At 38.3% G+C, this 22,440-nt stretch overlaps 3 protein-coding genes across 6 annotated transcripts in view; 1 reads left to right on the top strand and 2 right to left on the bottom strand.

The window, feature by feature from the left end:
• Window positions 1-3,938, bottom strand: part of cnksr2b (connector enhancer of kinase suppressor of Ras 2b) — a 45,061-nt gene extending 41,123 nt beyond the window's left edge. The window contains exon 1 of one of the 2 annotated variants that reach the window (XM_079834337.1): window positions 3,444-3,938. In XM_079834337.1, the coding sequence (XP_079690463.1) occupies window positions 3,444-3,507 (64 nt within the window). In that variant the 5' untranslated portion in view covers window positions 3,508-3,938. The remainder of the gene's footprint in view (window positions 1-3,443) is intronic. The other variant, XM_079834338.1, reaches the window with a different exon arrangement.
• A 3,283-nt stretch (window positions 3,939-7,221) lies between these two features.
• nlrc3l1 (NLR family, CARD domain containing 3-like 1) lies at window positions 7,222-12,658 on the top strand. Of its 2 annotated transcripts, none has more exons than XM_079834342.1 (7): window positions 7,222-7,482; window positions 8,130-8,327; window positions 8,589-8,690; window positions 9,023-9,118; window positions 10,083-10,212; window positions 10,318-10,558; window positions 10,645-12,658. In XM_079834342.1, exons 2-7 carry the CDS (start codon window positions 8,182-8,184, stop codon window positions 12,219-12,221), a joined length of 2,292 nt encoding a protein of 763 aa, XP_079690468.1. In that variant the 5' UTR covers window positions 7,222-7,482; window positions 8,130-8,181; the 3' UTR covers window positions 12,222-12,658. The 2 variants fall into 2 exon arrangements, with proteins under 2 accessions (XP_079690468.1, XP_079690469.1); XM_079834343.1 differs by having other exon boundaries at window positions 7,232-7,482; window positions 8,159-8,327.
• LOC307136945 (hydroperoxide isomerase ALOXE3) lies at window positions 12,556-21,944 on the bottom strand. 2 transcript variants are annotated; one of them, XM_079834345.1, is made up of 15 exons: window positions 21,730-21,944; window positions 21,016-21,169; window positions 20,695-20,899; window positions 20,376-20,457; window positions 20,155-20,277; window positions 18,805-18,908; window positions 18,525-18,697; window positions 18,278-18,421; window positions 16,844-17,044; window positions 15,222-15,308; window positions 14,978-15,147; window positions 14,755-14,876; window positions 14,575-14,675; window positions 13,391-13,561; window positions 12,556-13,301 (listed from the first exon to the last, which is right to left on the bottom strand). In XM_079834345.1, the coding sequence occupies exons 2-15, from the start codon at window positions 21,163-21,165 to the stop codon at window positions 13,122-13,124; spliced, it is 2,013 nt and encodes a 670-aa protein (XP_079690471.1). In that variant the 5' UTR covers window positions 21,166-21,169; window positions 21,730-21,944; the 3' UTR covers window positions 12,556-13,121. The 2 variants fall into 2 exon arrangements, with proteins under 2 accessions (XP_079690471.1, XP_079690470.1); XM_079834344.1 differs by having other exon boundaries at window positions 21,707-21,749.
• Window positions 21,945-22,440: the final 496 nt, after the last annotated feature.

Below are 22,440 nucleotides of genomic sequence, written 5' to 3'. Positions count from 1 at the left end.
TAAAGAGTGTTCTGGAAGGGTGCATTTTCATATACAGCACAAGAGACTTAAATAAGCAAAATGATTGCAGTCTAGTTGACAAATTTGTGCCATTGTGTGTGGCTACGTGGGCAGCATATAACCATGCAGACTGATCATAGATGTACTGCATGCTGCATAATGCTCTTTTAGCTTAATAAACGCTGCTAAAGCAATTTCATTTTGTCATCACCCTCATGTTGTTACAAAAGTCATCCATAGAACACAAAAGGAGAACATTAGTAGAACGTTCACGCTGCTCTTTTACATAATGAAAGCACATGGTGTAGTCAAGCGCAAAAAAATGACAAAAAGCAACATGAAATTATCATCAAATATATATATGGAAAAATAGCAATGAGTGATGACAGAATTTACATTTTTGAGTAAACTATCCCTTTTATTGTGCAAGGAGGATTGTGAGTGCAACTTTGAACGCATTATTGCATGTCACTGATCAGAAGGCTCTAATGATCACACAGATATAAACAGACACCATCAGCTCATAGGGGTTAAAAACAGCCTTACACTGATACACATTCACATAAACGCTTCATCTTCTGCTTCTCGGTGTGTCTAAGCAGCTGAGCTGATACAGCAGCATGCAGGTTTTGTCTGCACATAACAGACAGATGCCGATTCAATTCCCCAGCTTTTTAGAAGCAAACATCAAAAAATCTAAAAAGCTTCTTAAATGTCTTTATATGACCCTCAGAAAAGGTTAACTTAGAGAGCGACGATATGTACTTGTGAGCATGCTTTTAGTGTGCAAACAGCATAAGAAACCCTCTCTGGCATTCCCTTAGGGAGGAACACCGCCTCGCTATAATTCTTTATATGATTCCTACACTGCTTTTTCATCTTGCATCTCTCGCTTATCCTTCCTTAACTGTTAAGATTTGCTCCAAATATAAGGTTGTTTGCACATTAAACAGTTCCCAACCTCTAGGTATTTTCCTTCACCGCACAATATAGACTGTGATCTAAATCACAAAGCATAATGTAGAACAGTTATGTTCCGGCGTAAGAGCAAAATGAAACGAATAACACATTAAAGCGCAGTTTGTTAACATCCATTTGAGCAATCGCTTTATTTACCCACTCAAACACATCACACACACACCATCTGACAAACTAAGCTCAAGCCAAGACATCCACACGTGCCGGCAAACAAGTGCACATTGTTGTACGTTTCACGGAGCTGGTTATTGCTGAAAAGCACACCTGCAGTCATATTCACAAACAAGCGTACACATCGAGTACCAAATTCCTATTTTGTGAATCCTCACGGGGAGGAATGAGATGGAGATGCTGATCTACCTTTTTCAAAAACATAATAACTTAAAGGCAAAACATTCAGCCAAGTGGAACACTTTCCTCATTTGAATTGCAAATGACTGTCTTCTCTTTTCTCAGTTCCTGAGCAAATAAACCAGCCCATTACACTCAAATGATCTTTCTCAAAGGAGTTTCCCTTATCTAATGCCAAATATATTTACAGTGTTGTAATAGGCCTAATGTGCATGTTTCATAATGACACACTGTTTACCTATCACATCACCTAAAACAAAATCACAGATACAGACAAATGATAGTAGAGGGATCATTTGACATCCTTTGTATAACAGTAAACGACACATAAAAGAACTGTGAATGGTTTCTTGACATGTCGATCAAATGGTCTGGTATGAGGGCAGGTGGGTTTTTTTGCCAGCAAAGGCTGCAATATGGACTAGACCTTAATCAAAAATAAAAGCTTCACTATATAAAAAATTACAATTTTAACACAAAATAGCATAAATTCTGTACATTATACAGTAAATGGTTACATTTTTATACTAAAAAAACATATTAAAGTTAATCATATTTTTTTATTATTTTCTTATATTTGAAAGCTAAAATAAAATGTACCTATTTGGTTATTTTTTTTTTATTTAAATATTTGTGTCCTTTTTGTTATCATGTATGCACACTTGGTTGTTTATGTAATATTAAATCACATTATTTTACAGTGAAAGCTAAAATAAAAATAACCTATTTGGTTATATTTTTATTAAATATTTGTGTTCTTTTTTTTGTTATCATTTATGCAGTGGTTGTTTATGTTACAATGTATGATGTTTCAATCATTGATATGGTGACGTGTTTTAGGTGTTTGTGTGAGTGTGTGTGGCCCAAGTATACCCTATGTTATGAGGACAAAATGTCCCCGCAAAAATGCCAATATCCGAATAAACCCTTGTCCTTGTGAGGAAATTGTATGGTCCCCATGAGGAAAACAGCCTAAATCATACTAAGTGATGTTTTTAGAAAATGTTTTCTGTGATGGGTAGGTTTAGGGGTATAGGGTTAAGAGAATACAGTTTTTACAGTATAAAAATATATCTAGGCTATGGAAAGTATGTGTGTGTGTGTGTGTGTGTGTGTGTGTGTGTGTGTGTGTGTGTGTGTGTGTGTGTGTGTGTGTGTGTGTGTGTGTGTGTGTGTGTGTGTGTGTGTGTGTGTGTGTGTGTGTATGTGTGGGCATGTTTTCGTGAAATATCAGGACACAAATGTGTATAATGACATGGGTATGTCATAGGTATTACAAAAAGAGGGTGAAATATGAGGACGTTACCCATGTCCTCACTTTTCAAAATGCTTATAAATCACACAGAACAAGTTTCACAGAAAGTGAACTGCACAGTCTCCTGTGAGGGTTAGGTTTAGGGGCAGGGGCAGTGTAAGGGGATAGAAAATACGGTTTGTACAGTATAAAAACCATTACGCCTATGGAATGTCCTCACATTTCACAAAAACAAACATGTGTGTGTGTGTGTGTGTGTGTGTGTGTGTGTGTGTGTGTGTGTGTGTGTGTGTGTGTGTGTGTGTGTGTGTGTGTGCGCGCGTACAACACAGTGTTCTGTTCATTGGTCGTTGCTCATGAGAAAAAACATTTTCATGAACTTCAGTGGCCATGGAGGAGCCATTGAGCCTTTAACTGCCAGAGGGGTCCCAGCTGATCACTCAGCCTCCACGTGACCCGTCACTTTACATTCAATTTGATGAGATGACGTGACTGCTCTTTATCCAACTTAATTCATCAACATCGTTTTTAAATACATTGTAATATCTGAATCCTTTTACGTGTATTGGGACATCAACATCTGTTAATAACAGCCATCGCTACAAGCTCAATATAAGATAGATTACATCTTAATTGCATGACAGCTAGAGTGCGCGCGCGCGCGCTGTCGCGCCTTGATACAGAGACGTTTCTTTAAAACGAGTTAAATCAAATACTGTAAGGGCGCAAAAAAATGGACAAATAGGTAACATTTGCATTTTTATAAAGCACAAACAATATACAAATACGAGAATATTATTGTGTGCACAGAATTTCCTCTATTATTATAGCAAAATACATACGAATGTAAAATGCATACCTTTCATCCAGTCGACCACCTGGCTTGTTGACCACCTGCTTACAGGTTCCATGACCAGAGCCATCGTGGAAGTTTTTGCAGACGGTGCCAAACAAAGGTGCGAAAGAAGCGCTTCAGCACACTCCAGATCCACTCATGCAGAATTCTGCCTGTTTTTCATCCGCTGCATGTTTACCCTGCAAATTCTGCCCTGGTTCTTGAGAAACGAAGCGTTGGTGGTCTTTCAAGTTCAAAGCATCGCTCTGCATTCCTTCGCACTAGTCTTTGTGAGAGAGCTGTCAGAATAGCGTTAGATTTCTCTGGGTCTCGCGCGAGGGTTTATCCTCATTTCTATCATATTCATTCACGTTGCGATGCCTTTACTGTTTCCATTCCTTATCCGTATATTGAGCCGTAGAAGAAAAACAACGGTGAATTCACGCAGCTGTGTGCCTCGTCTCAAGCTGTTACCAGTAAACAGTAGTCTGCACGCGCGCCCCTCGCGCACACTCGTATGACTCGCGCCTCGTCCATTCTTGTCAGTCGTTGGCTCTGGCAAATGAGCCGTCATGAGGGCCAAGCAGCGGAAACATCTCCATAATCGAGCTGTGTGTGCCAACCAGAGTATTAAATGAACGCTCACAAATAGGCTAGTATTAAAAGATTGGGGCTCTTGCTTAGCTATTTTATTGTTTGCAGATTCACATTAGTCATTTGCTTTGAAGCCATTCATGTTTTTACATAGGCTATATATTTAAACGCTTAGATGAAGATTATTTGTTTTAAACGACCAATCATCATTTCTTAACTTCTTACTGTTATTTTATGAAGAAAAAAAATGCAATAAAAATTAATGGTGACTGAGACTGTCATTCCCTAACATTTAGTCCCACCCCCTCGTTTTGTGTATGTAAGAAAGAAAGTAATTTTCATTTTTGGATGAACTATCTCTTTAAAACAACATGCATACAGATATTAGATGCACACACACACACACACACACACACACACACACACACACACACACACACACACACACACACACACACACACACACACACACACACACACACACACACACACACACACACACACACACACACACAAACACACACACACACACACACACACACAATCTAAAGGAACATTAATATGTATATTATAACGACTATACATTCAATTGAATGTATGACTAAAATAGCAATTTCCATTTTAATAAATGCATTTTTCAATAAGGTGTTTTAAATGCCTGCTGTCCTCAAAACTGAAATGACCTATAGTCAGGGCTTTGTGCATGATCATTCAAGGGGAAACATACAACGCCATCGGCTGACTTTCATGCCACTAGCCTGTCCCAATTAAGTCTCTTTCTTTAAAGAAACATTGTGCCAAACAAAGAAAAAAACCCAAGACATGCAGACAAGCCAGTTTGGTTTTGTGTGACTGTTAATTATGAGATCGTGTTTCCAAAAAGGAAAATTCTATTACAATACACTCTTGCCGTTCCAAAACTGTACTTTGTTCTGTGGAACATAAAAGAAGATATTTTGAGAAATGTCACAGACTCAGTGTATTTTTGTCCATAAAAAGTCAATGGTCACCAAAATGATTTGGTTAATACTTTTCAAAATTTCTATTTTTAAGAAAGAAAGTCATACAGGCTTGGAACGACATGAGGGTGAGTATAATGACCGCATATTCATTTGTGGGTGAGATGTCTCTTTAACTCTTTATCAATGTTTCCAACATTAGATTACAACTAGTTGGCTATATTCCATATACAGATCAGTATTGTGATTATATTAATAGAATAGCACCAAACCTAAAACTTACAGACAAACTAAATTCATGAATATGGATCACTCCAAGATAAAAACGAATCATACCTAAAAATAACAGAGATGTATTTCACAGTGCTTTATGTTTATTTCCCATGGAAACATAAGGGGAGTGTGTGCACTGCTGACAGATGTTGAGAACCCTTGCTGCCTGCAGGGGTATTGAGGAGAGGCTTTTAAGGGACAAGGGGAGGAGACGAGATCAAGGTTCAAGAGCTGCTCCATTAAGACTCAGACTCACCATCTGCAGTTAGAGTTGGGGGCTTAAACAACTATAACAAATCTACAGCATATGCGATCAGTGCCTTTCACTGGGGGGATTCAGGCCTTTAAAATATAGAAACAACACAGGGATCAACACAGGATCCTTCACCGAAATGGTGTCAAAAAGGGTATAAGTCAAGTGTCTTCAACCTTTTTACACAAATGACCCTTTGGTGCACAGAAAGACAGAGTTGGGACTCCCTGTTAATTATGAAAAATATAGTTTAAAATAAATTCATAAATAATATAAATTATAGCTAAATATTCTTATAGCCATTGTTTAACTTTTTTCACACAAAAAAAAGACCAGAAAAATAATTTGGCAGACCCCTGTTGAAGACCTTTGGTATCAGTAGATTTATTTTAAACATGGGGAAGCAAAATAGAAAGGGAAAATGGGAAAAATGAAAAAGAAAGGCTATAGGCTACAAGCCAAGAAATAACCAAAGGATTAGTTCACTTTAAAATGAAAATTACTGTATGATTTACTCACCCTGCAAGCCATCCTAGGTGTATATGACTTCCTTCTTTCTGAACACAATCAGTTATATATTTATAAATATCCGGATGTTTTCAAGCTTTATAATGGCAGTGAACAGGGCTCACGAGTTTGAAGCTCAAAAAAGTGCATCCATCCATCATAAACATACTCCACACGGCTCTCATGGGGTTAAAAAAGACCTTCTGAAGCAAACTAATGGGTTGTCGTAAGAAAAATATCCATATTTAAAAGTTTTTTAGAGTAAAATATCTAGCTTCCGCCAGGCCGCCTACAGTATTCAACTTCAGTTCAAAACGCTTACGCTATGTCCTAAGTCACGTTGCATCAGTTGCGCTTTTTCCGTAAGTTGAATATGGAAGGCAGTTTGGCGGAGGCTAGATGTTTTACTTTATAACATGTTAAATATGGATATTTTCCTTACACAAATGCATCACTTCGCTTTATAAGGACTTTATTAACCCCCCGGAGCAGTGTGGAGTAGATTTATGATGGATGGATGCACTTTTTTGCGCTTCAAATTCTTGGACCCCGTTCACTGCCATTATAATGCTTGGAAGTGTCAGGATAGGGGAGAGCGGAGCACAACCTAACGCTTTTTGACTGTCTCAGTTTGTGTAAATCCACTTGCGGTTCAGAGTATTTGTTTTTTCCCACATTAATTTCACACATACAATTATGTGGTTTTGTTTCATTAATACAGTGTATACTTTTTTCTTGATTAACCCCGAAAGAATGGAAGTGAAATGTGACAATATGCCCCATAGGTGGGGTACGTTGTAACATGTGAGGGGCACGGTGTAACATGACCAAATGACAGCTTAAAATGTTACCTGATATACACTCCTCTATTTATTAATTTAACTCCAATTGTGTTCATCAGAAAGAAGAAAGTCATATAAGCCTGAGGATGGCTTGAGGGTGAGTAAATCATGGAGTAATTTTCATTTTAAAGTGAACTAATCCTTTAATGAAATAGGCCTACACATATTTACTGAATGAAGAACACAAATATAAACCTTAAGCAAATCATATGTGACAAAACACACAAACAACTCAAAACATAAAAATAAAAGTAGATCTGTTCCCAGAAACACTAAACGTATCAGGTGACACATGACTACTGACACTTACAAGATCCACGTCACTAAATATTCTTACTGCTGTCTCTTTAAGAAAAATAAGGAAGTAGCTAGCTACAGAACTTCAAACCGAAAGTGATATGGTCAGAGTCTGTATAGGTGCGCTTTTGCTACATGTTTGTTCGCTGGTAAATTGTAATATACACGGGCTTGCAGTGGCACAAGGGCCCAGAAATTAATCGTAGATGAAAATGCTTTATGAAAGGATATAAATTAAAGTTAACCAACCGGTTTTATTTGTTTCGTCTTCCGGAATTATATGCGAACCACCAGGCGTGGATCGAGAGGATTGCGGAGCCAGAAACACTGAAATAAAGGTGAAATCATTCTCTGAAGCTCTCATTTGACCACATATAAGGTCCTATAATGTGAAGGTACAAAACTTTCTTGCAGCTAGGCCTTTACAATGAAACAGGCTTACCAAATATTGACTTATTTAACATGGGCTAGTTAACTTTTTCCACACTACATTGGTAAGCCTAGTGCTAACGTTCATATGTATAAGGTCAACAGCATGGATTAGACCATTGCAACTTGTTTTAATAACTACTTATGTCACGTCAATATTTAACTCTAGTTGTGTCGAGTCTCCTAAAACGTACAAAAGTACGCTAAAAGTAAAACAGCGCATTTTAAAATGTATGCGCGTGTGCATTTCTCACATAACATGAATATTTTATTGTAACCACATAGGCGGTTTATGATTGGCTGTCAGTTGCTAAACAAACAACTCGCTGACATTATAGCACCATTGTTTTCACACACTGCCTATAGTAATGGAATAAAGAACACAAAATGTAAAACGTTACTTAACCAGGGTTTAGAAAAGGTTAAGCTCTACTGTAACAAAAAAAGACTTTTGTTTTAGCAATAATAACGCAATATTGGAGCCTCCCACTGGAAGAGACATGGGTCATCCACATGAAAGACATATTAAGCAATATCTGTGTATCGCTTTTAACAGGTTAACAACACCAATCTCTTTCTGATAAGCGGGGAAAAGGTTGCAGTACGAGATGGACGACACAGACATGGCGTCAGACAACAGTATTCCATTAGGTGTTGGGGCTTCCGCCTACGGGAGTGAAAATGGGGATGAAGAGGGCGACTTCATTCCTCAGAGGACACTTCCATTCACCCTCGGATACTCCGATCCTGTGGGGTAATATTGTTTTTGGTAATCGTATATTATTGGTGTGATAGAGTAGGTTCAGCGAAGAATTTACCCGTTGTTGACGTGCCTTTTAGACGAACGCATACATGTTGTTGTGTAAGTGCGACACCTGCTGGTAAGATCAGGAACACTCCATAGCAAGATTGGACTTGTGTACTAAATTCTGTGTTGTTTACCGTGGTTAATTACATCTCATTCACTTTCATTTGTTTCCATTTACTTATAATTTACAATGATCGTTCTCACCAGACAATACGTGGAGAGAGCAGAGTCCCCTGCATCCAGTTACGCCTCCATGCAAAGTGAAAGCTGGTCTGAAACAAGAGAAGAGCATGAAGAAAGTGGCACACAGTAAGTTTGCTTCACTTTCATTCAGCCCAAAGATTTTTCTTTTTCTTTTTTAAATGGCAGGACATAGGTTCAGAGCTGAGCCTTCTTTTATATATTGTCATCTTTGCTTGCAGGATTAATATATTCATCATAAAGTTGAGGGTTAGTGTATTTTAAAGAAAGTATTTAGACTTTAAGCAGTAATGGATATGTAGCTAGCAACTGTATGAGGGAAAATGATACCTAAAATGGGTTGTTTGAAAGTTCAGAGACTTTGCTCTCTGTGTGCTTGGGGTGTAGTGGTCGTTCTTGTAATTCTGGTTGCCCTGGATAAGATTTTCAACTTTCCACAGGGTTCAGTTGTGCAGAAGGGATTCGTCTGCTTCTAGCAGTGCATCCTTTGTTAGTGACGAAGAGGACATGAATCTAGACGGTGATGCTGAAGAAGGGTGAGTGAAAGTCACATGATGCATCTGTATCGTTCTGAGCTTTGCCAATACCATGGTCATATATTGGCATACAATTCAGAGAATATAATCAAAAATATTTTAAGTCATGTGTGGTGAGCACCCCTTGATGGATTAAGAGATTATACATATATTGTTAAAAGAGTAAAATGTTAAGCCTGGCCTATATAATTTAACTGATTAATGTATTTACATAGTTATGATACTTACATTTTAATTCAAATAGTCATTTTTGTTGTACAGATTCATATACATATTTTTTATTTTAAAAAACAATTAAATTAAACAAGTTAACATAATATTGAATATTTTTTCAGATAATATGTTCAATTCATTTGCATATTATTTATTTAAGTCATCCATAAAATACACTGCCCTTCAAAAGTTTGGGATCAGTAAAAAAAAAAACGAAAATAAATTACTTTTATTCAGGAAATACATTACATTTACAAATTGACAGTATATATATTTTCAATATTACAAAAGATTTAAATTTTATTTAGATTTTATATTCATCAAAGAAACCGGACAAACTATATGGTTTCCACGCAGCACAACTGTTTTCAACATTGATATTAATAAGTAAATATAAATAAATGTTCTTTAAGCAGCAAATCAGCATATTAGAATGATTTCTGAAGGATCACGTGACACTGAAGACTGGAGTAATGATGCTAATAATTCAGCTTTGCCATCACAGGAATAAATTACATTTAAAATATATTAAAATAGAAAACAGTTATTTCAAATCGTAATAATATTTCACAATATTACTGTTTTTACTGTATTGTTGATCAAATAAATGTGGCCTTGGTGAGCGTAAGAGACTACTTTCAAAATCATTAGAAAAATCTTACAAACCCCAAACTTTACAACAGTAGTGTTAGTGTAGTTTTCATTTATTCTCACCTGAATATTCTAAATAAGTCTTTCTTTTTAAAATAAGCTCACGGAAGAAGGCCAGGAAGGAAAGTATCCTGAAACAACAAAAAGCTCCTGTTTCCATAAAACCAGAGTTGGTAGTAGACCCAAATGAGAAAAGGCATCCAGCAATGACCGTGAAATTTGCTTTCGAGGTAAGGCCTACAACCAATGGTCATCCATTTAAAGCAATCCCAATATTACCGTTAAGTGCCTTTAACAATGAGTTGAAAAAACTATCATTCTGTGCTTCATCTCAGGCCCTCACAACCTGCCTAAAGAAACTCACACCGGACGAATTAAAGCACTTCAAAAAACTAATGTGGGAACGATATCCAGAGCGCTTCCGTGATCCCCTGGACGAACTTGATATTGTGGGTCTGGTGGATAAGCTGCTGGAGCTCTGTGATATTGAGGTGTCTCTGAAGATCACTCTGGCGCTCTTTACTGTCCTGAACTTTAAGAAACTGATTGCACATCTGCAAGGACTATGTAAAAGAAGTAAGTTATATTATTTTGTCCTTGCTAGAACATTACAGTGCATTTCAAACTGTTGTATTTAAGTCTTTCATTATGATGTTTCACAGATGAAGTGCGCTACGCATTGAAATTGGCCCTGAAGAAGAAGTATGAGATGGTGTATGAGGGGTTTAGTCCACAAGGGCAGCCAGTTCCCTTTGAATCTGTCTATACAGACCTTTACATTACAGATGGCGTTAATGCATCGGTGAACAGTGATCATGAGTACAGGCCAAAGATAGAAGAGCTCCAAGAGACTGGCAAAGTGAACAGGACGCCATTAACCGGAAATGACTTATTTCCCACTGAGACTACGAGGGCAAGGCACATAAGGTCCGTGTTATCCAGAGGAATCCCAGGATGTGGCAAATCATTTGCAGTGCAGCGCTTCATCCTCGACTGGGTGGATGGAAAAGTCCACCAAGGTATTTTCTTTCTCCTTCCTATGCAGTTCAAGGAATTGAACAAGATGCTGGAAGGAGAGTATAACCTTCTCTCTCTAGTCAGCACCTTCTATCCAGAGATGAAGGAAATAGACACTCTCGATTTTGAGGGCTGCCCAGTAATGTTCATATTCGACGGCCTAGATGACACTCAAATCGCCTTTAATTTCCGGAGAACAGCATATTGGTGCGATGCGTCCAGGCCTTCGAAAGTGAAGGTGTTGCTCACCAACCTCATCAGGGGGAACCTGCTCTACAATGCTTTCGTGTGGACCACTACTAGGGCAGGAGCTCTGGATGTGATCCCACCAGAACACGTCCACCAGCTTCTGGAGGTTCGTGGCTTCACCGATGAACAGAAAGAGGCCTATTTCAGGAAGACGATCGTAGACCGATCCCTTGCTGAGAGGGTGATCGCTCACATCAAGTCTTCTAAGACGCTGTATATTATGTGCCACTTGCCGCTGTTCTGCTGGGTGGCATCTAAAGTGCTGCAGCAGCAGTATCAGGCTCTTCCAACATCAGCACAGGTGCCCAAAACACTGACCAATCTGTACACCATAATGCTGCATCGTCACACTGAATTGTCTGTTCAGAAACTGCTGAATGACCCCACCGAAGACACCAAGGATGTTACTGCTGACCAGCTGCTCATTAAGCTTGCAAAGCTGGCCTACAACCTGCTCGAGAAGAACGAGTTTCAGATTGAGCGAGAGCATTGGGAAGAGGTTGGATTGCCGGAGTCATACCCAGCCATGGCCTGCACCGGTTTCTGCACAGAGTTTTACAGAGAGAAGTACATGATTTACACCGAGAAGGTGTGCTGCTTTGCTCATCCGACATTTCAGGAATACCTCGCTGCTCTTCATGTTTTCTTCTGTTTCAAGAAACATGGGAAGAATATCCTTGAGCAGAGCAAGCTGAAGGTCTTAAAGGTTTCCATGTCAGAATTACTCAAGAGTGCAGTTGACAAAGCATTAAGCGCCAAGAATAGCAACTTCGATATGTTTCTCCGCTTTCTGCTGGGTTTGTCTGTGGAGGCCAACCAGGAGCTGCTCAAGAACCTCCTTCAGATCTCTACCAGTTCCAGCCAGAATGCACGGGAGGAGACAACACGCTACATTACCAAGAAAATCAAAGAAGGCCACTTCCCGGAAAAAAACGAAGTCCTTTCACAGTGCATTGATGAACTTAACCCATGACTGTAGCACTGACGTGTTGGTTAAAAAGAGTCTCATGATGAACTTGTGAGAGTGATGCTATTGAATTGTCTCTTGCCAAAAGAGTGAGGTGGTAGAAAAATAATCTGTGAGGAATGTCTACCATCCAGGTCTACGTTGAATGTCTTGTAGTGGCATTTTGGATGCGCTTTTCCATAAGTAAAAGACAAATTATGTGTAAACTCTATAAGAATTGTTCAATCACTTTTTGGGGGCAGTTGTGTTATTGCATTTGGATATTGTTACTGCAGCTTTTTGTATTCAATACAGTTCATGGGAATGGAGGTGTAAAAGTTAATACATTTAAAGTGTGGATAGTATTAAATGCTTTTATTTGGAATTATTCCAGATCAAACATAAACATTCATGAAACATTTGTAGCGCTTGAGTCTATAAAATAAAGACCTGATCAAATGTCAGTTTTGATGTGTTTCTACTTTTTAAGAATACATTCTTTATTATGCTCGGTTTTAAAACACTATCCAGAATGATTTCAAAAACTTAAATGATTTTGAAATTTTAGATCTTTCAACAGCATCTTAATCAAATAAGTATTTACAATACACACAAACGCACAGTGAATTCAAAAAATTAAAATAGCATTCATAAGAATATTAAAAACAGAAAATTATAACTTAAATGTTGAATTTGACATTTTAGATGTATAAAACAGCAACTAAATCAAATCAATATTGACAAATGAGAATAAATCTGCAGTAAAGCAAAATAAATAAAAAAAATGTATCTCCGAATATTATATAGCAAGTAAATATTCATCCTCATTTAAGTTTAAAAAGGATTCCAATTTCATTCATGTAAAAAAAAACAAAAAAAAAACATGTCAAAATAATACTAAAATGGATGTTTTAGTAGTCCCGAGTTTCAAATGCTGACACTGTTGCTTATCATATCAGGGCACATGTACGTGTAAGGCACTTGCAGTCCTGCGTTTCTGTCTTTGATGGACTCGCTTAAAAAGGACAGCTCTGCTTGATGATCTCTGATCATTTTTTGGGGAGCCGTCTGGCAAAAGTAGTCCTCAGGGTATTGCCCAAGTGAAACCTGCATAAAAGATTAGAAAGGATTTGTAGGGATTTGTGATTATTTACAACAAATGGGATAATCCAATTAGTTGAGTAGGAAACACTCACTAAATCTGATGAAGGTTTGCTCAAGAGCCAAAAGACTGATACTAGATATACGGCGGTGTTCATGTCAGGCAGAGTGTCCAGCAGGGTGTTTTTGTCGGAGCTTCCCTTAGATGTAGGAGGGGGTCTTTTTAGAGAGCCAGGGGCATTGGGAAACCAACTACCATAGTCAAACTAAGTAAAACAAAATAGAAAATTACATTACACACACACATACACACACACCGATCAAGCATAACATTATGACAGGTAAAGTGAATAACACTATCTCTTCATCACGGCACCATTTTGTGACATTTTGTCCTCAAAATTGATGTGTTAGAAGCAGGAAAAATGGGCAAGCGTAAGGATTTGAGCGAGTTTGACTAGGGACAAATTGTGATGGCTAGACGACTGGAGCTTCTCCAAAACTGCAGCTCTTGTCCCGGTCTGCAGTGGTCAGTATCTATCAAAAGTGGTCCAAGGAAGGAACCGTGGTGAACCGGTGAAGGGGGTCATGGGCAACCAAGGCTCATTGATGCACGTGGGGAACAAAGGCCCGTGTGGTCCGATCAAACAGACAAGCTACTGTTGCACAAATTGCTCAAGAAGTTAATGCTGGTTCTGTTAGAAAGGTGTCAGAATACGCAGTGCATCGTAGTTCGTTGCATATGGGGCTGCATAGCCGCAGACCAGTCAGGGTGCCCATGCCTTGGGAAACCTTGGGTCCTGCCATCCATGTGGATGTTACTTTAACATGTTCCACCTACCTAAGCATTGTTGCAGGCCATGTACACCCTTTCATGGAAACGGTATTCCCTGGTGGCTGTGGCCACTTTCAGCAAGATAATGCACAAAAATGGTTCAGGAATTGTTTGAGGAGCACAACAACGAGTTTGAGGTGTTGGCTTGGCTTCCAAATTGCCCAGATCTCAATCCAATCGAGCATCTGTGGGATGTGCTGCTGAAAAAACAAGTCCGATCCATGGAGGCCCCACCTCACAACTTACAGGAATGAAAGGATCTGCTACTAACATATTGGTGCCAGATACCATAGCACAACTTCAGGGGTCTAGTGGAATCCATACCTCGACAGGTCAGGGCTGTTTTTCCAGCAAAAGTGGAACCAACACAATATAGGTCATAATGTTATGCCTGATCGGTGTACATATATATATATATATAGGTACAGTTCATTTTTAACTTACTAGTCCTGCTCTGAGGGCAGAATGTTGAGCTGAAACTGTGAAGATCACCATGGTTACAAATTTAATGACCTCCTCCACTGTACTAAAACACTGAGGTATTCCTAAATGAGAAGAAAAGGAAGATCAAATATGAAAAAAATAATGACATCACAGCTATATCAGCCATATCATTGGACTTACCCGTGCAGCTCTGCTCAAGAAACCCATGAATGAAGATCTCCTTGATCCAGTCCTGGAGTTCAGTGTCCCGCTGCACATCGCCGTCACCCTGGTAATAAAACTCCACCATGCTTCTTACAAAACTAGAGACAGATACCAAATTCATCACACAGTCATCTTATTTCTATTTGTCATAATGAAGAATGCTTTCAAGATGTCATGAAAGAAATGTAAAAAAAATTACTCATTTATGTGGCCCCAGAGTTGTAATCCATCGTCTCTGTAGAAGAAGTTGGGAACAGATTCCAGACCCCGGTCACTGATGTCTTCAAGCAGGCAGAGAGAGCTGTAGGTCAGGTCTGAGAGCGCCTTCTTCATGAGGTCGGTCATGCCTTCATCGCCAATACTGGTATTCTGAAGTGATAATGATTTGCAAGTAATTGTGTAAACTAAAAAATTATGAAAATAAAAATGTCCTAAGTCAATACCTGAGCGACAGCACCCTCAGGACCGAGAAGTCTTTCCCGAATAAGGGTGTTTATCTGGAGGGTATAACGTGTGTGTGGCATCAGCAACTATGAGAGAATCACAAATATGAAAATGAGTCATGATGATTTTAAAGAGGACCTATTATGCTTTTTTTTACATGTTAAACTTTCTTGTGTTTAATGCTGCTGCACAAAATGGAGTTATTGTCTAACAGTGTGCACTGTTTCTGAAATACTTTGATTGTCTTCAGTTTTCTTCCGGGAATGTACAAGTCACAATATTCCTCATTTAAATAATTCCCTCCTATGGCAAAAAATGGGTGAGGCCTGGGCCCCGACAAAACGTTGCAAAACGTTTTTTAAATGGAAACGGTGCAGCGTTGAACACCCTGTTCTGATGACGCAAGAGTTGTAACTATGGCAGCTGAGAAGGCCATTCTTTGTGTTATTTTTGAGGAATTTTCGGAGTCTGATAAAATCGATATTAATACGTGTTTAATACTGTAAAATACATGCAATCACTGCCCTTGCCATCCAGAATAAAAGACAACATCCCAATCCCATTTATTTAGCTTTTTATCTCCTGGTAATCAATTCTATTTTAAATAATTTTATTTCTAGTTCTTACTTTTTTAATAGCTTGTATTTTCTTTCTCACTTTATGGCATGCACTTAATTACCATATATGAAATTTGGCATAGCCTATAAATAAACTTGCCTTGCAATGAAGCTAAAGATATAAATAAATACATCATCATGTTGATTATATATATATATATATATATATATATATATATATATATATATATATATATATATATATATATATATATATATATATATATATATATATATATATATATATATACAATTACTAGAAAACTCTTACGACAATCATGTCTTCTAATATCTTCAATTGTTGCGTATACATACTGAGCTGCAGCGGACACATTTGTAAACAACTTTACTTGGACCCATTGTGTGAGCTGTCTCTTTAATACCGCGTGGTTTATATACATGTTGCTGCTGATTGGGCTGACATTTTTGACACACCCACCAAACGAGATAAAACGCATCTCAAACCCGTTGCACACCATTACACACCGTTTCCAGGAAGCATGATGTTCAACCGGAAACCGTAGCAAAACGTTGTGCACCGGTTTGAGCTTTGAACGTGCCCCTGGTTAAGTTGTGGTTATGGTAAGGGGTGTGAAATTTCCAAAGCACTCTTGAAGTTGTTGACCAATCAGAATACAATGGTCCAGCCGACCAATCAGAGCATATTACGCTTTTCGGAAGGCACAGGAACTAAACAGTGCGTTACTGACTAACTGGAAAGAGAGGTGCTGCAACAATGTAAAATATGTGAAAAAAACGTTTTTTTTTTCAAGCATGTACAACTATTCTCCTAGACCCCAAAAACAAAATCAAGACTTTGTAAAAGGGCATAATATGGCCTCTTTAATAAAACAGATCTTGAAACTCTCAATGAAGGCTATGGCAGAATGTCAGGTATTGTTCAGATGTTTAGTACTGGACTTATTTCTTTGGCAAGTGTGTTTTCTCAGAGGTGTTAAAAAAAGTCATGTAAACAAAGCTGTATCTGACAGTATCTTGAATACCTTATGTATTGGGTGAGCTGCCGGGAGGTTCCTTAGTAATGACACTGTAAAGGTCTCAGCCAACAGATGGGTGCGCAGATAGAAAGATGCTTGATGCTCAAGCAAGTCTGCATTCCTCACATAGAGTTTGGCAAGCTGCCAATCGTCCTCGCAGTCGCTAGGCAGGAAAACTGGATTGTCCTCTGATGCCTGTTGCTGCAACTGACACCGCAATGACAGACCGAATGGGAATCACAATAAATCATTTGCTGTAAAAATAACAAAACACACTCAGCAGCAAGGTTAAACTTCTGTTATACTTTTCCATAATATTTTTTCCTACTATAGAAATCAGTGTGGTCCATAAACTGTCTGGTTACCAACATTCTTCAAAATGTCTTCTTTTGTGTTCAACAGAAGAAAGAAACTCCTACAGGTTTGGAACAACATGAAGTATTTTATTTCATTTTGTTCATATTTCTTCAGGGAATTCTTGTTTGCCGTCGTATGCTGTTTTTTTTTTTTACTTTATATATAAATGGGTGATATTAGCATGATTGTGATGCCAGAATGAATATACATATTTTAAGATTTGGTCCAGTCCATTTTGGTACTGTCTTTAGGGGTACTTCAGTGATTTAGCATTAAGCTTTGTATCAGTAGAAACCCGATAGTATATTCGAATTATGGTACTTTCCCCCCTCATATCCCCCTGAGACAAGAGCATTATGCATTTTATTTCTGGAAAAAATCCTCCGATGACGCAAATATCATCATTTTGCGTCATCGGAGGATTTTTGGCCAGAAGCTAGGAGACTACAGGAGCTAGTTCCGCATGTTTTCAACCCGCCCACAGAGGAGGGATCTCACTCACAGAATGTAAATGCGCACGCCCGCTGCCGCTCGGCTCGGGTATTCATAACGGAGCGGAGCAAAGTGAGTGTTTCAACTTTTCAATTAATTCCTATGAAAGTTTAGCTTCCATATGCGATCTGATAACGCGCGGATAATGACAGCCGCGCTTACCTCAGCTCTGCTCAGCTCTTTGCTCTCGTGATGAATGAAATCTGACTCGACTTTCGTTCGGCTCACTCACACTTTATTGAAAAGACACATTCAGTTTTTAATTGTAGTGTCTATTCTCTAACTGAACGAAATTATTTTATTACTATGAATATCAAAACGACGTTGGGGGCGGTGCCACGGTGGGCAAGTGATAACCAGTAGCCGTGGCGTTGGGAGTGGCCTCGTAGGGCAGCGAAGCAAGTGCATTCTTGGAGTTGTTGTCTTTCATCCACATGAGACAAAAATAAATTTTCTGTCTTTTCTCAGTCTAGAAGGCACCAAATTCAAAAATAATGTCACATTTCTACTACATAAATGACACAGTTTAAATACACATTCATCTTCCCAGCGCTGAAGTGCCCCTTTAAGTCAGTGAAACCCAGGAAATACCTGAATAGCAATAGGCAGAAGTTTTCCCATTTGGTTCTTGTACAGTAGACACAGCGGAGCTGTCACATACTGCTGCTTCCCATTGATGACTTGAGTTGGTAAATCTGCCAGTCTTTTATAGTCACATAAGAATATGTTTCCTTGCTGTTGTGTTAAAAAAGCAAACAATTGATAGTTTGTGTTGAGGCATTCAGCATTCATATTGAGAGAGCGTATTTGCAAGAGAGCAAATTTGATATTGTTTTACCTTCATCTCTAGGGTAAGAGAAGTTACACTCCCTAAAAAAGGCTGCACCATATCATCATTAACAGCAAAGTTCAGAGGAAGCTCAGAGCACCGGCGGAGCATCATTGGATTAGGGCCATTTAGGAGCTGGTATCCAAAAAAGTCATCATCCATCCAGTGCAGCTGTACATATTCTATTAAAAAAAAATGATTGCAACAACAAAACAAATAGATTATTTCAGTTTTACTGCATTCAACATCAAACACATCTTCTGATGTCAACGCATCTGTGCTATCATACCGGAGATAGTGGTTCTAGATGACCAAAAGGCACTCTCCATGTCTTCCATTTGAACCCACTGATCAGGTTTTTTCACCAGTTTCTTCATTTTGATCTCACCAAGCCTGGAAGATAAATTCATCATTGTTCTAAAGAAGTGACCAGATAGGATATACAACTACCCATAATAATACAACCACATTTCCAGGAAAGTTGGGACATTTTGTAAAACGCAATAATGTTAATTCTCTTTCAACTTTATTTATCTGACAAAAGTGCAAAGAATGATTTTTGATGTTTTTTCAAATTTTCATGAAGGCTGCAACACACTTCAAAAAAGTTGGGACAGAGGGAAAATAAGAAGTGAAAAGATTATAGAATGTCCAAGTTCAACTGAGCAGGTGAGGGTCGTGGCCAAAGATGGGCTCATCACTTTGTGCCAAATTTCATGAGAGAAGTGTCCAACAATTCAAAAATCACATTCTCAGTGCCAGATTGTACAGTATTTAGGTCTTTCACCATCTACCATACATAATATTGTGAAAAGAAATCTCAATACATGTAGGTCAAGGCAGAGAACCTCTGTTGAATGTGAGTGACCTTCGAGTCCTCAGATGGAATTACATGAGACTCACATGGGCTAGGGAGAACTTTGAAAAAAAAAAACACTAATTTCTGCCATGTTCTCTGAGCCCGAGCTCATCTCAAAAGGTCCAAAAGGCAGTGGAAATGTGTGTGGTGGTCAGACGCGTCTCAATTATCAGTCCCAAAGGCGAAGTCTGGGACCATCCAGACTTTCACCATCGACAGGTGCAAAAGCAAACATCTGTCATGTAATCAGGTGCAGTAGTGTAGACGGTATGGGTGACTTGCATATGTGTACAATTGACATGGAGGCATATATTAGAATTCTACAGAGACATATACTGCCATCAAGATGACAATGCCAGGCCTCATTCTGCACATGCCACACAATGTGTTTTGTAGACACTGGATGTGCTTGAATGCCTGCCTGCAGTCAAGATATGTCTGCTATTGAAAATGTTTGGCCCATTATGAAAAGGAGAATCAGACAATGACAACCACAGGCTGTTAAGCAGCAGTCTTGTATAAGGCGTGATTGGGCAAAAATTCCACTAGCAAAACTGCAATTACGATCCTCAATTCTCAAATGATTAAAAAGTGTAATAAAAAGGAAAGGTGATGTGACACAGTGGTAAACATGCCTCTGTCCCAAATTTGTTGGAGTGTGTTGAAGCCATTAAAATCAAACGTTGTTTATATTTACAAAATACAATTAATTTTTTTTTTGCATTTTACAAAATGTCCCAACTGTTCTGGAAATGGGGTTGTAGGTTTGGAGGAACTTACGCAGTGGAGCTGTTGAAAGCTGAATCCATGTCTTTAGTGAAAGAGAAGCGGACCACTGAGGGTAGAGACTGGGGCTCCTGAAAACACGCACACTTTGGGAGACCTGTTTTAAACTCAGTCCACCTCGAGGAAAAGCAAAGATTCACAAACACATACCGGTATGTAACAAAGAAGAGGGCAGAAAATTATTGCAAAGACAAATCTTGGTCATGCAGACTTACTGGTAAATTTGTTTGTTAAGCTTCAGCTCATTTTTTCTGTGCTCTTTCAGTTGTGAATATTTTTCATCGTAGATTTTTGTAGCTGTCAGACATTATAAAAGTAACAGAAAGTTTGAAAGTCGAGTTCGACAGAAAATCCCAGACAGAAAAGACATACATTACAATTCAAAAGTTAGTCAGTAAGATTTTATGTTTTTGAACAATTATGGTCACTATGCTGCTCAGGCTGCGTTTATTTGATCAAAAAAGTTCAAAAGAACAGCATTTTACTGCTTACAACAATGATATTTGTAATGCAAAAATAGATATATATGCAAACCTTTGGCCTCTCGCAGCTCAATCCTTTCCCCCTCTGCCATCCAGCGATAGCATGGGAAATGGATCACATCCTTCTCGGGGGTTCTTACTTTTACCAGAGAGCAGAACCAGTCATTCTCTGGCAAGAACATTAAATTATCTTTCTCAAGTCTGATCAGCAGCAGGTTGCCGAGGGTGAACCTGCTTGTCACTTTGTACTTTACTTTCTAGGTAAAACAAACAAACAAAACCATACTACAGTTGGAGAAGCTGATGGCTGATTTCAGTCCTGTGAATTATTTGTTTTGTTTTATGTAATAAAAAAAAGAAAAAAGAATCTCACCATCCCAGTCTTAAAATCTCTTCCATAGCTGTCAAGCTTGGTCCGCTCACTCTCTCCATGTATGCCAATTAGAGTAATGAATATATTGTCAAAAGTGCCCGCGTGGGTCATGGAGCCTGTGGTCACCTCTACTTCATATATGGCCTCCATGGCTCTGAATAGGAATACAAGAGGTTTTGTACTTGCTCTTGATTTTTATTCTTATTCAGTAGTTTATATTTGTTTTCTAGTAAAATATCTTAGTTTAATAATAAAGTTTAATGGTTTATTAAAGGGATAGTTCGCACAAAAATGTTTTTGTCCAATAGAAGTCAATTGTAACCTAAACGGCTTGGTTATATCAACATTCTTTAAAATGTTTAAAATATCTCCTTTCGTGTTTATAAGTGTATATAAATAACAAAACCAAAAAAAAGTTTTATTGAACTATGCCTTTAACAAACAATAACAACAAAAAACTTTAAACCAAAATTGGTTAAGATTTGCTTTTCAAGAATGTATCTTCTTTGCTTTCACTCTGTCTGTTTACACCGGACGCGAGCGGAACTTATAATCGATACACTTTCTACACTGATTGGTTGCATGCGTTGCGACGACCGCAGACGATGTGTCCGGCGTGGTTTCTAAGCATAAACCTCACTAAATGTAGTTTGGTGTAAAATTACAGTAGGCTATATACATTTTAGCATACCTTTTCAAAGAAAACATAGCTACCTGAGATGAATGTTCAAGCAGAGCCTGGGAGAGAGAGAGAGAGAGAGAGAGAGAGAGAGAGAGAGAGAGAGAGAGAGAGAGAGAGAGAGAGAGAGAGAGAGAGAGAGAGAGAGAGAGAGAGAGAGAGAGAGAGAGAGAGAGAGAGAGAGAGAGAGAGAGAGAGAGAGAGAGAGAGAGAGAGAGAGTAGCAGGACCCTGCCAAACTGGATAGTGAAAAGCTCAAGTCAATATTACGCAAATCGAGATGCAGGTGAAACTAAAATAATTCTGGTTGTAGCCTACCATAAAAGGACATTCCTGCGGTGTTTATTTCCCAACCACTGACTTCTGCCTTATTTAAAAAACTGGGCAGTTTGAACAGGGTGTTTTAGGTGTGCCTGCACTGTAAAAAAATATTTCCATGATTTATCACAACTTTTTATCTTTTGACAAATCAACTTAGATAATTGATGTGGTTCAGATAACATAATATTTTGAGTTTCTGTTGATTAAACCAATCTCCTTCATTGTATTAACTAAAAAATTTAATTACAATTCATTTTAAGGCAACTAGGTAATTTACTTTTTTTTAAGTTAAACCATATATATATATATATCATAATGTGGTTTAAATGTTGTATAACTTATTTACTGCAGGAACAGTTTTTTGTCATCTTGTGAACACTATTTCTTGGAATTCAATCTTCATTTGTGTCATTGTTTGTACAGAAT

The sequence above is a fragment of the Gobio gobio genome (assembly GCF_949357685.1).
Source record: "Gobio gobio genome assembly, chromosome: 14".
In the NCBI taxonomy this organism is placed as follows: domain Eukaryota; kingdom Metazoa; phylum Chordata; class Actinopteri; order Cypriniformes; family Gobionidae; genus Gobio; species Gobio gobio.
The sequence above is the reverse complement of the archived record's forward strand: the minus strand, read 5'-3'. Positions and strand labels throughout refer to the sequence as shown.

Excerpts from the sequence above, each read along its gene's own strand:
- nlrc3l1 (XM_079834342.1), top strand. The coding sequence starts at position 8,182 with ATGGACGACACAGACATGGCGTCAGACAACAGTATTCCATTAGGTGTT. Across the intron at positions 8,691-9,022 it reads CATGAAGAAAGTGGCACACA|GGTTCAGTTGTGCAGAAGGG; the intron begins GTAAGTTTGCTT and ends AACTTTCCACAG. Across the intron at positions 10,559-10,644 it reads GCAAGGACTATGTAAAAGAA|ATGAAGTGCGCTACGCATTG; the intron begins GTAAGTTATATT and ends GATGTTTCACAG.
- LOC307136945 (XM_079834344.1), bottom strand. Across the intron at positions 17,045-18,277 it reads TTCTGCCTATTGCTATTCAG|TTGCAGCAACAGGCATCAGA; the intron begins GTATTTCCTGGG and ends TTGCGGTGTCAG. Across the intron at positions 14,877-14,977 it reads CTCTGGGGCCACATAAATGA|TTTTGTAAGAAGCATGGTGG; the intron begins GTAATTTTTTTT and ends ATCTGTCTCTAG.